Below are 13,597 nucleotides of genomic sequence, written 5' to 3'. Positions count from 1 at the left end.
TATTTGGAAAAACGGAAGCCGGAAGGGCATTCCAGATTTTTGCGGTGCGTATTAAGAAAGAGGAAGCAAAACGCTTAGTGCGAGATCGTGGAAATTCAACCACGTAGCGGTGCACACTCAAGCGATGCCTAGCGGTTCGGTGGTAGAATGGTGATGGTGGAACAAAATTGTGCAGCTCTTGGGCACACTCTCCGAAGTATATTCTGTAAAATACAGACAGACAGGCAACCTTGCGCCAAAGTTCAAGACTTTGTAGTCTAGAGTTAACCAGTGGTTCGTCACCGATGAGTCTTCTGGCGCGTCGATCCACAGACTCCAAAGCAGCAAGCTGGTACTTGGCAGAGCCATCCCATAAGTGACTGCAGTACTCCATACTCGATCGAACTTGAGCTTGGTACAGAGTGAGAAGCTGTTCCGGTGTGAAGTACTGCCTGACTTTATTGAGGATACCAAGTTTCTTACCGGCGATTTTTGCCTTGGATTCTATGCATTGTCTGAAGTTCATATTAGACGAAATATTTATGCCTAAAAGATCAATATTATCGGTGATCGGTACAGATACACCCCGGAAAGTCGGAGCTAAAGGAAATGGACTCCGTTTAGCGGTGAAAAGACACGCTTGCGTTTTGAGAGCATTAAATTTGACTAGGTTGGCGTCACCCCAATCGGATACCTCTTTTAAAGCCAAATTCATGCGTTCAACCAGAGCCTCTCTATGCTCAAGAGTTTCAGCCCCGCTAGCTCGGGGACTGGACATGTATCTGTAGGCTCTCATGCCAGACCCGGTCAAATGCCTTCGAGATATCAAGTGAGACGGCTAGCGCCTCTCCGTGCTTATCCAAGGCTTCGCCCCAGATGTGCGAGGCATACACTAAAAGATCCCCCGTGGACCTGTTACGGCGGAAACCGTATTGCTGGTCCGACAGGAGGTCATTCAATTCGAGGTATGCAAGGAGCTTATCGTTCAGTATGCGCTCCAAACTTTTACATAATATGGAGGTGATAGCGATTGGTCTATAGTTAGCCGGGTCGGCACGACTACCCTTTTTAGGTACAGGTTGTACATTGGCAATCTTCCAAGCTTTAGGAACCTGAGCTGATTTTAGAGAGGCGGTACAAGCGCGTTAGAACCGGAGACAACTCAGGAGCACATGTTTTGAGAACTCTAGCTGGTATCCCGTCAGGGCCACTAGCCTTATTCGTATCCAAATTGCGGAGCGCTCGCAAAACCACCGTTTGGTGAATGCAAATATCGGACATAGCGAAGTTGGAAGGTGGATGTCGAGGAGGTGAGGCACTACCAGCATCAAGGTGCGAATTTTCGGCAAACAGGTTTGCTAAAAGGTTAGCCTTATCTGTCGCAGTAATGGCCAGCGACCCATTTGGCTTCAGCAGAGGAGGCAGTGAGGGACGGCAAAAATTCATTTCCACCGACTTAGACAGCGACCAAAAAGCTTTACTTCCACACGAATAGGAAGCTAATTTGGCTCCAATGCGATTAATGCGGTCGTAACAAGCCCTTTTGAGAACCTTTTTGTAGGACTTAGCAGCTGAGTTGAAAGCTTTTTTTTTGAAGTTATGTCCAGAGATTTAAGGGTACGGGCTTCAGCCCATGCTGCAAACGCTGAGTCCTTACGGGCTGCAGCTTCAGCACATTCTACATTGTACCACTTAGGGACCCTGACATCAAGCAATACGTCAGCAAATGGAATGAAGTACTCCATCGCCTGACGTATCACTCCCGATATTGCTTGTTCGCAACCCGACGGATCACACGAAGAATAATTGTGTTTGCTCGCAAACGAAAAAAAACCGACTTCAATTACATCAACAAGTAATACAACGTAGATCGACGAAAAAATAGTCAAGCAACTACGCGTTATCAAAGATTACTCAAAAAGTAGTTATCAGATCTCGATAAAATTTATATGTGACCACATGATAAACATCAGCTTTCGATTAAATTAAAAATTATCAAAATCGGTACACCCAGTAAAAAGTTATTGCGGATTTTCGAGAGTTTCCCTCGATTTCTCTGGGATCCCATCATCAGATCCTGGTTTCCTTATCATGGTACCAAACTAGGGATATCCCCTTTCCAAAAAAAGAAAAATTATCAAAATCGGTACATCCAGTAGAAAGTTATGCGGTATAATACAACGTAGGTCGACGAAAAAAGCGTCAAGTAAAAACGCATTATTAGATATAACTCGAAAAGTAGTTGTTCGATCTCAAATAAATTTAAATAGGACCAATTGGCACACACCACCTTTCGATTGAAACAAAATTTGTCGAAATCGGTCTACCCAGTCAAAAGTTCTGATGTAACATACATAAAAAAAAAAAAAAAAATACAGTCGAATTGAGAACCTCCTCCTTTTTTGGAAGTCGGTTAAAAACAAGTACTCCGCCAGGGGTACGATGCGAAAAAGTGTCGCATCTCATCCCAATCTGCCGACTTATATCGCCACACGCGTCTGGTTCCGGTAGGACTGGCATCCAGGGGGTGAAATTTAGATATTGACTTTACCACACAGTGATCAGATGTGCCTAGGGGAGCCGCAATTGATACCGAGGACCGGTCTGGGTCAGTTGTCATCAGAAGGTCCAAAAAATTAGGTGTGTGGTCGTCGACGTCGGGTACTCGTGTTGCTTCTTGGACCTGGATGGAGCTGGGTGAGATCTAGCGACAGGGCAAATTTGAGCGCCTCTCTCCCGGCATGGTCGGTATTTTGGTATGGGAATAGCCAGTCCTGGTGGTGAGCGTTAAAATCCCCCAGAAATACCATTTGGGCAGCTGGATACCGACGTTGGACCACATCAGCCGTCTCACTAAGATAGTCGAACATTCGAGTTGTCTCCCGATCACCGCTGTGCGACCGATAGGTACAGGCATACACAATCTGCTCCACACCCGTGTCCAATAAACACCACATGATGGAAAGGTTAGGTATTTCCAAATTACGCAGACGCTGGCAGCAGACATCATTACGAGCATACATACAGACGCCAGCGCGAGATTTAAAGTTATACTCAAGTGAATACCCAGGGTACTGCAGGTACGCTACGTCTGCTGGACTACCGATTTGCGTCTCCGTAAGAAAAAGTAAGTGCGGCTTCTCAGTCTCCAGGTGATGGTGGACTGCAACGAGATTTGAGTGCAATCCTCGTATGTTGGTGAGGTGCACTTTGAGAGAGAGGAGGTGCAGCCGCTGTTTAACTTTACTTTTATTCTTGTACTTCATTGTGGTCAAGGGGTGAATAGGAGGGGAAATGGTAGTTGTACGAGGCGCTACGTCTATAGATTCCACGATCCGTACAGAAGCCACACTAAAGAGGACTCGACTGGAGACTGCGGGGACGCCCGAACCCCCCAGGAAATCGCCATCGGGTCCTCTCACCGGTCGCCAACCGGCACGATGGAAGCCATCCCTGGATTTTTCGCAAGGTGGCGGGGCAGCTTTTCATAGGTGGCGAACCTACTAGTTGGGCCCCCTACTGCCTGTGGTCGGCCAGCGGTGCACCGTGCTTCGGATCCCGCTACCCTCCAGGTCGAGACGTCCGGCGCAACGACTACGCAGATCATGATCCTGTCACTAGGCGCAGCGCAACTGTACATACCCATCCCCCTATGATTGGCTGTTACGAGCATCGTTCCGGAACACGAGGCGCCTCACGGCACGACAAGTCGTGTCGCAAGACGAGTCATTTAGCGGCGCGTCTTTGCTCGATGGGTGGTCACACTAGCCACGGCCGAAACCTGCCACCTATGTTACTCGTTTTGCACCACCCAGGGGTCACGTGTAGGGTAAAGAGGGTTAAGACCTGACTTGGTACATCCTACGGACGCGAGTAACTGCAACCCCCAAAAAATGATGGATGTAATGATTCCTTGATGACGCCGCGTTGGCGCAACGGTTACAGCCATGGATTGTACCTGTTGCGCAGGCGGTTGCGGGTTCGATCCCCGCACATGACAAACATTTGTATTGGCCATACAGGTGTTTGCCATGGTCTGGGTGTTTGTGCAGTCCTTGTGGGTCTCCCCACCGTGCCTCGGAGAGCACGTTAAGCCGTCGGTCCCGGTTGTTATCATGTACACCTGATAGCGATCGTTACTCATAGTAGGGAATATATCCGCCAACCCGCATTGGAGCAGCGTGGTGGATTAAGCTCTGATCCTTCTCCTACATGGGGAAAGAGGCCTATGCCCAGTAGTGGGATGTTACAGGCTGAAGCGTAATGATTCCTTTACATCTTATTGATCATACCTATTAAAGTGATTATTTTTTTTACCATATTTTGTTTAATTCATTCGTATAAAAACATGCAACACTGCAAATTTCAGTTCTGCCAATCGGCTTACGCGTCAAGTTAAGACTTAGTCGTGGGTCGTAACGTCTTTTATGTGTAATCGGTTATACGTAGTTTCGTGGAAACGCGTAACTAGTTTCGAAACTACTTATTTTTCGTAACTAGTTATTTTTGTATACAGTGTCAGTACGGGACGGCGACGTTATATTACTTTTGTTTGTATTGTGGTTATGAAGTAGTTATATGTTATAACTTGTAACATATACGAATGCCGTTACGTACGTTAATATTGATGGATAGTATAATTAAATTAACTTCCCTTCATATTTTATCCAGGCTTACGACTGGCTGCAAAACATATTATTTAAATTACTTTTTGATTTTTGTATTGACATAATAATCGATGCAGGCGTATTTAGAAGTTCATTTGATTTTATGTACAGTTTTTAATTATTTTTCGAAATACATACATACATACATATAATTAAAAATACAACAAACAACCCATACTATTTTAGTATATACTTCAACACGAGACAATAACATTAATCGTTAATAATTAATCACTCGTCAACTGTCTTAATGCTAAATAGTAAATTCGAAAATATTTAAAAAGAAACACGACCGAAATTAAAATTTCTTTAAAAAAACTGTGCGTATTAAAATAAACTTAAGCTCATAGTCAATTGCGTACAAAATCCCATGAGCATATTCGAAAACAAAGATGCATCTATAGTACTTATAGCCATCTCTTTTTATCCTACGCGTAAGCGTATCTGCGTATTGTAATGATTAATATTAGTAACCTGTTACGTTATTAGGCAAAACGCTTATGCGCCGGTCGTTGTGTCAAGTTTTTGATAAAACTGCGTACGCAAAAAAACTGCGTACGTAAAATAATCGTTACATTCGTATCGGCGAAACTACGTATATGGTTATTAGCTTCGTAACTAGTTACTGAAACCGATTACGTTAAATAACGCCCACCGCTATTAAGACTTAACCATGACTTAACTTATAATGAACGGACTATATGACAATTGACAAATTGCAAATTGGCATTTGGCACTTTGATATTTTATACTCTGACTTTGATTTGGCAGAAGTTTATTAAAAATGTCATTGCTGTGAATGATAATAAAAACTCTGTGATAAAACTGTTCATTTGCTGTTCATGATTAATTTCATATTGATTAAATATTTTAGTAAAATACTTTCAACTTTTCAAGATGTCTCAAAAGTAATTTTAAAGACAGTTTTGTTTTTTAATTATTAATTGTGTACATTTGTATTAATATTATAATATTGAAATTAAAATGTTTTGAATACAATTAGAGATGTTATTTGGTTATTGTAAAACATAACACACATAGCAATATAACCAAATAAAGTAACAAAACATTTGTACAAAGAAAGATTACTTTAATTAAACAATTTCTAACTAGGGTACTTCTTTGTATGAAAGAAATTTCTGCTCTCTTGCAGTATTAAAATACTACCTGGAGCGACTGTGTGCGAAGACTGCACATTGGAAGGAGATATAACTATCGGCGGTGGTACAGTCATTCACCCAAGAGTTACTATCATAGCTGAAGGTGGCCCCATTATAATTGCTGAATATTGCATCTTAGAAGAATACTCTACAATAATTCATAAGTAAGAGAATATATGTTTAAATGAAATTGCAATAATTATTGAAGTATTTCGGATATTATGTACAATCGAGGAGTGTATGGATAGGTTAGGGTTATTTTTTTTTTTTTTGTATAATGAAACTGTCGTTAAACGTTTTACTTTTTAAGTTAGATAGGTTAGAGATTTTTTTTTTTTTTTTTTGCTAAACGTAACTGTCGTTAAACGTTGTACTTCTTAAGTTAGATGGGTTAGGGTTAAATTACACTCCTCGATTGTACATAATTACCAGTATTTCCCCTAATAATAATAATTTATTTGATTTAAATATAATAAATTATTTGATTTTAAGACATAGGCCTTATCTTATTCAGGAAAAGTGACAAACAAGAGAACCCACCAAAACCATTGTTCATTGGGGCTCATAATGTATTTGAAGTAGGATGTAAACTAGAGTCACCGTTTGGTCACATCGGAGAGAGTAATGTCTTTGAATGCAGATCATTTGTTGGTGTTAATGTTAAAATTGGAAGTGGATGTGTTATTGGTAAATATTTATAATTTATTCTTTTAATATATGTTTTTGATTTTAACATTTTCCCACTAATACATTGAGATTGCCTTTGGTCAAACAATAGTTATATAATGAGATATGTGTGAACTGTTAAGTGGCATTTGTTGTCATATTGATAAATAAGATTTGAGTTGTTGAATAGTTTTATTTTCAAATATATATTTAAAAAACTAACTAGAATTTCTATACTAAGTTAGATATTATATTATACAATTTTCTCAGTGAACAGCATTTTTAAATTCCAAACACAAAGCAGCAGCATTAACTTAAAATCAGCTTATAAAGTCAATTACCATTACAGCTTAATGTACTTATGATGGCACATATTGTGTACTACGTCAATATAGTAAGGAAGATATACATACAGCACAGATATCAATCTAAACTATTAATATTGTAAAGCTGAAGATTTTGTTTAAACTCGCTAATCTCAAGATCTAGTAGTTGGAATTGAATAATTCTTTGTGTTAGATAGTCCATTTACCGAGGAAGGCTATAGGCTATATATTATTTTAATATGTCTTTCCACTAATTTATGCAGGTGAAACTACGGGGAACAGCTAATGTCGTATAAATGGGAGTTTCATTATTAACAAGTATTGATATCGTATTTAAATATCTAATATGGGAATTTGTATTGTATGTTGTTGTTGTTGTTGTTTTGCACGGCTTTTTTCCACAACTTGACGTCTTAGTGCGCCTTTTTTGCGTGATTGGCTGGGGGCACTATTCGAGCCAGCCTAGCTCCTTGAAGAAGCCTAGCAGACCCTTCGCGTTGCCGATGACTTCCTGGAGCAAACTCGGTGTCCCGAGGTGTAGTGCTCTGTAGTTCGCCACACTACCGCATTCCAGCAGGATATGTGAGGCCGTTTCTTCTGACTCCATGCACGCTCTGCATAGGGGGCTGTCTGTAACACCTAAACTGTGTAAGTGCTTGTTAAGCAAGGCATGTCCGGTAAGAGCTCCGACCAGTAGCCGGAGCTGGGTCTCCCATAACCGCGAAGTTTGTGGGACAATCCTGGGTTGATCGTTGGAAGAGCTTCCTTGGTCTGCCAGCAGGTAGTTAGGTTTGTCCAATATTCTTGGTGCATTATCTTGGTGTTGTGTCGCAGCTGGCAGCGCAGCCATCCGAAAGGCAGAGGCAGAATGGATTCAGGTCCATGGACCCTCATCTCCGATACATTCCTCGCCAGTCGAGCCGAGTTGCCTCGCGATCTACTGTGGCCCTTTATCCATTGAAGGGTAATGGTGTTTGTTTCACTTACCTTCGCCAGAGCTCGATGGCATTCATATATTACCTGATGTCATAGTGTCGCTTTGTAGGGCTTGCAGGACCGATCTGCTATCGAAAAGTCTCTCTAGAATTGATTGCTGTTGTTGCCATTATGATTCCCATGCATTCCGCCTGGAAGATGGTATTGTGGATTCCCAATGGCGATGAGATGTGGATATTCAGATCTTCTGAGTAACCTGTACCTGTTGATGTTTTTGACCCGTCTGTGAAGATTCTTAACTCTTTGGGGTTGAGGCCTTCCCCTGGGTCTTCGTGTAATTGTATTCTGTATTTTTTATCGAATACGTACTGTTTGGGTATCCTGTCGGTAACTGCTTCAATGAGCGGTTCCCTGTTCGCCAATTCGCCAAGTATTCCTGTGTGTGTTACCTTTACGTTCCTCCATAGGTTTAGCTTCATGAGTCTTACTGCGGCCGCTCCCGCCTCTTGTTGAATAAACAGATGCCGCGGCGGCAAGTTCAGTAGGGCTTCCAGGGCCGCAGTCGGAGTGGTCCTCATGTAGCCCGTAGTCGCCATGCAAGCCAGCCTTTGAAGACCCCATATTTTACCTACCATTCTGCGGCACTGCCAGAAGGCTATTATGGCCTTGTCGGTCTTCCTGTTGAGATGGCTGCTCAAGTTCAGTTTGCTATCCAGAATGATTCCCAGATACTTTACCTCCGAGCTGAACTGTAGCTCCGTACCGAACAGTCTAGGGGGGTTGTAGTTCCCCAGTAATCGTTTATTCGTGAACATTACCTGTTCCGTCTTCCTGGGATTGACGGTAAGTTCGTTGTCTATGTACCATCTCTCCACAATCCGTAGCGCCGGTTGTGTGATATTGCACACGGTACTGCTAACTCTGCCGCTAATAAAAATGGCAATATCATCAGCGTTGATCGTGAAGTAGTTGTACTGGTTCAGTCTGGTTATGAGGTCATTTATAACTATGTTCCACAATAGTGGGGAAAGCACCCCTCCTTGTGGACATCCTCTAGCCACCACTGCATGTTGTGTCTCAGATGATGTAAGTTTGATGTCTCTTTTACTGAGCATGTTACCATTACCGGGTGCACTCCGTACTTACTTAGAGCCGACGAGATGCTAGTGAAGTTGGTCTTGTCGAACGCTCCTTCTATGTCGATGAAGGTGCTAAGACACATTGCCTTGTTTTCAATGGCCTCTTCTATTTTACTGACCACTGCATGTAGAGCTGACTCTGTTGATTTACCTTGGCTGTACGCGTGTTGATGTGAGTGTAAGCGTACTGTAGCTAGGGCGTTTTCTCCCAGATCCCGTTCGCACAGCCTTTCAAGGGTCTTCAGCAGGAACGATGTGAGACTGATAGGTCTGTGAGATTTGGGTTCGGAGTAGTCACTTTTTCCAGGTTTGGGGATAAAGATTACCTTTACCGCCCTCCACTGCTTTGGCACGTACCTGTGAGCTAAGGAGGCTACCAAAACAGTGGTAAGCCTTTGGGTCAGTCGGTTGCTTCCCCACTTTAAAAGTGCTGGGAAGACCCCGTCCAACCCTGGGGATTTGAAGGAGTCAAAGCTGTTGATAGCCCATCTAACTTTTGATGGACTTACTACCTTGAGTGCATACTCCCATTGGTCCTCTGTTGGGGCTTCGTCCTCTTCGAGCCAATCAACCGAACGCATGATATGGCAGCCTGGGAAATGTGTTTGAACCAGGATGCACTCTGCTTCTTCCGGCGTGCTCGTGAAGGCGTTGTCTGGCTTTCTCAGGGAGCCCCTCATCTGGCTAGATTGGTTTACTAGAACCTTTCTTACCCTATTGGCCTGTTCGCAGGTTTCCACGTTGCTGCAGAATTTGCGCCACGAGTCGGTGCTTCTATACCTTAATCGTTTCTTGTATCTGGACTTGGCCTTCTTGTACTTGTCCTAGTCCAGATTGGCGCATGTATTATTGCTCTGATTAGGAGTCGCCTTACCTTTTTCCTGAGTCTTTTCAGTTCAGACCCCCACCAGTTTACTCTATTCTCCGGTGGGATTGATAAGGGACATGCAGTGAGTCTATAATATTGTTCGTTAACATATTGTTACGTGTTAGGGTTCGAAGGATTTGGAGAGAAAGACCTGCTGACTCTTTTGGAGACTTTATTTACTAGCACTAGGTCCAACCACTAAGCACTAACGATGTTCTAAGTCGTAGCCAATGTCGAAGGTTTTGCTGGTATCACTCTTGATCACTAGTTTTCACTTTGAAGTCGCCTCGAAGATCGCTCAAACTCAACTGAACTCGCTCGCCTCCCTGCGGCTATTTATATCGGCCGAGACGAGGCCCAGACCATTCTGGAAAGTTCGCGCATGTACCCGGTTTTCGAGACTATACTTCTATATAGTTCACAGTAGTTCCTCTATAATCTATTTCACATAGGATGGGTACGGTGACATTTGATATGTTCCAATACACTCTCACTATTGTCAACAAATCGGATAAATATACATTTTTAAAAATCACTAATTAGTTTCCAAAGCAAACAATAATGCTTGATTAGATTGAAATTGTATTTAAATATGCGTTTTTACATTTTAAACAAAATAAAAAAGGTACAGAAAAAATAATAACCTAAAATTACAGGCATGAAACGAAACGTTTAATGATAGGGATTGACACGTAGTAATCGGCTAAAATAAATAATCGTAACAGCCATCTTGTGAATCGCGTCAACTCACACCTACCCCACCCCAGCCTGCAAAATAATGATAGGTATAGTTCGCGTCATGTAAAAAGAACGCTGAAGGAAAGGGAGGGGGTGCGTTTGCGCATGCGTATACTCGCGCACAAAACTACTACTGTTTTATTTTTTAATTAGGCTTTCACTCGCGGCTTCCTATAATGGTTATTGGTAGATACATTAATAGTAGTTTATGCAACTGTCATATAATGAAGGGTATTAAAACACGAGTGTGAGTTTATGAAACGAACGCAGCGAGTTTCATAATAGTAAAGAGTGTTTTAATACCTGTGTTATATGCAGTTGCATACACTACTTTATCTTCACTAATGCAATTAATCAAACAACAAGAGTAAAAGCTGACAATAGTTTATTTATAATAATTGTTCAAAGGACAATGCCCATTTTCTATGAAGCCGTGCTCCGGTACGTGCTTTGACGTGTTCAGACAATTCATATATTTAAGTATTCTTTATTAATTGAAAATATATTTTTAATAATATTCTAAAATTGATTAAATCCGTAGTTTATACTTTAATTAAAAAAGATATTTTATTTGTATTCCGGGTTTGTGCTATGTAATTAGTGTGTGTGTAATTTAATTTAATATTTTATTTGTATTCCGCGTTTCTTATGTTAAAATAGATTAAATATAAATACCAAGTCGGAAACGCAACTATAGAAATAAACGCTTTTTTTTAATTAAATTATAAACCCCAACACGACCAGAAAATTGACATATTAAAGTTTTCTTTATTAATTAAAACTAGATTTTTAATAATAGTCTAAAAGTGATCAAAGCCGTGTTTTATAGTTTAATTAAAAAAAGCATTTGTTTGTATGGTTGCTATGACGACTTGCTATTTATAATTAATCTATTTTGACATAAGAAACGCGGAATACAAATAAAATATTAAATTAAATTCACGCGTATGTGTATTGTCACAGTGATTTTGCCGCCATTAAAATCTAACCAATGAGAGCGCAGCTGCGCGCATGCGCGCGATGTTATAATGAGATTTTACGATATCGATGTGGATATTATACCATCATGTGAAATTGCTTAAATTGAGTGTTTTGTTGTCTGCGCTATAACAGTAGTAATTATAAGTCAAGTATTGGAAACATAAGTAGAATGTTACAACATTAGTGTAGATAAAAATAATAAAAATACCGGTGCGAATACTTCGGACTAAATAAGTATAATAATTATCACTTTACAAAATTAAATTTTTTTTTTTCAAACAAAAGCATTAACAAATTTTTTAGTTATTGAAATGTCGTATTCAAAAATATTAATTATCTGTACTCTCGATATTCGTATCTTAATAGTTTTTATGTATTTAAAATGATAAATTGATATTTTTTTTTTAGTTATATAAATAGTAAATGGAGCTTTACAAGTGTCCATATGCTAATGTGTTGTGAAAGTATGTGATAAATGCGGAAAAAACGTGAATTACGATTGACAGTGGTTTGTTTAACAAATAAGATTGTTTCAAAAAATGGACAGTACTAAAAAGTTTTTTCAAGAGTTGGCAGCACTGTAAATCGCCTTTTGCGCATTTTGACGACCAGCGTTCTTTTTACATGACGCGAATTATATATTATAAATAATTTTTCTCACTTCTCTATGTAAAACTATTTCGTAATTTAAAACTTTTGTGCGCGATAATAATTTGAGTCGACGTCGAACTGTCAACCGCTGTCAACTAATAGCACACCGGCAAGCATGCGACACGTGATAAACACTCCCGTCCCCCTACCCCTTACCACCAAATATACCGATAAATCGCTTCTGCGCAGCTTCAAGGCCAGCGTTCTTTTTACATGACGCGAACTATACTTGTAATAAAAAAATACTAATCGATAGATTTGCAATGGCTCAATTCAACTACGTTGTCCTTTTAAATTGCTCACCTTAAACTATTTAATTAAAAATTAAAAAAGTCGTTGAAAAATATTCATTTATCAATAATTTCAAACTCTTATATGCTATATCTTTTGATGTATACAATATTTTAAATAGCTCTGTGAGTTGTATTACAACGTCAAACAAAGTCTCAGACAAAACTTTAATAAATTAAATTTAATAAGATAATAAAAAAAATGAGTTAGAATAGTGTTATTTTCTTTACTGGAATTTTAAATATGCAAAAAAGTATTAAATAAAAGAAAATTTAAAAATTGAATGATATAAATCAATAAAGTTGTGACAGTAATTCTATGCTTGTAATATGTTTGAAATGTTGACAAATATATTTTTATATTAATTATGTTTACAGGGGCAGCCTGTCAATTAACAGTACCGCAAACCTTAGCAGACAACACAGTGATATGGGGTTCAGAACATCATAACAGAGAAGCTTTAGAAAAACAACCTTCACAACTTCTACAACTAGACTTCCTAAGTAAAGTAATGCCTAATTATCACAGACTAAGGAAACCAAATGTTCATAAACGTCTGCCCTCAAGACAATCTCAGGAAATGTCAAAATAGTATTTTTATCCTTCCTCTATTTATTTAATATTTTTGTACAATTCAGTTTACCATGTTTATATTATTTTAAGTGATTGTATGTACTTTAAGTTTAATGTACATTTTGTATGATTTTATAATAAGAAATGTTACTTTTAACATCTTTGAATTAGTTATTCTAAAAAATATTCTAAATTTATCCTAATATCTTAACATATAGCTAGCTTAACATTTTTCTGTTACACTGCAAATACTGTTATATATAAGTATATAATATATTAATGTCATAAAAATAAAATTGCTTATAATTTCAGTATCAACCGTCTTCAAAAAAGGAAAAGGTTGTAAATTCGATTGTGTTTTTACGTATGTTTCCTCAGAACTTTTTACTGGGTGGACCGATTTCGATGATTCTTTTTTTAAATCGAATGATGGTGCGTGTCATTTGGTCCTATTTAAATATAATTGAGACCTAACAAGTGCTTTTGAAGTTATATCTAATAATGCGTATTTGATTGACTGTTTTTTATATTTGAATGAAACAAAAGGTAAAAAACATAACACTATCATAAGCTAACACATAAATAAAAAATGAATTAAATAATTGTGTTTGCTCGCAAACGA

General features: G+C 39.3%; 1 protein-coding gene across 1 annotated transcript; it reads left to right on the top strand.

Moving 5' to 3' along the window:
- Positions 1–5,373: 5,373 nt before the first annotated feature.
- LOC123654967 (dynactin subunit 6) lies at positions 5,374–13,271 on the top strand. Its single transcript, XM_045590823.1, has 4 exons — positions 5,374–5,554; positions 5,800–5,970; positions 6,321–6,493; positions 12,780–13,271. Exons 1-4 carry the CDS (start codon positions 5,544–5,546, stop codon positions 12,992–12,994), a joined length of 570 nt encoding a protein of 189 aa, XP_045446779.1. The 5' UTR covers positions 5,374–5,543; the 3' UTR covers positions 12,995–13,271.
- The last annotated feature ends 326 nt before the right edge of the window (positions 13,272–13,597 follow it).

This window comes from Melitaea cinxia, chromosome 7 (genome assembly GCF_905220565.1).
Source record: "Melitaea cinxia chromosome 7, ilMelCinx1.1, whole genome shotgun sequence".
Taxonomy (NCBI): domain Eukaryota; kingdom Metazoa; phylum Arthropoda; class Insecta; order Lepidoptera; family Nymphalidae; genus Melitaea; species Melitaea cinxia.
Note: the sequence above shows the minus strand (reverse complement) of the source record. Positions and strands in the feature narration are given on the sequence as shown.

Bases quoted from the DNA above. Each gene is read 5' to 3' on its own strand.
- LOC123654967 (XM_045590823.1), top strand. The intron at 5,971-6,320 runs GTAAGAGAATAT...TATCTTATTCAG, and splicing joins TACTCTACAATAATTCATAA to GAAAAGTGACAAACAAGAGA. The intron at 6,494-12,779 runs GTAAATATTTAT...TTATGTTTACAG, and splicing joins TGGAAGTGGATGTGTTATTG to GGGCAGCCTGTCAATTAACA.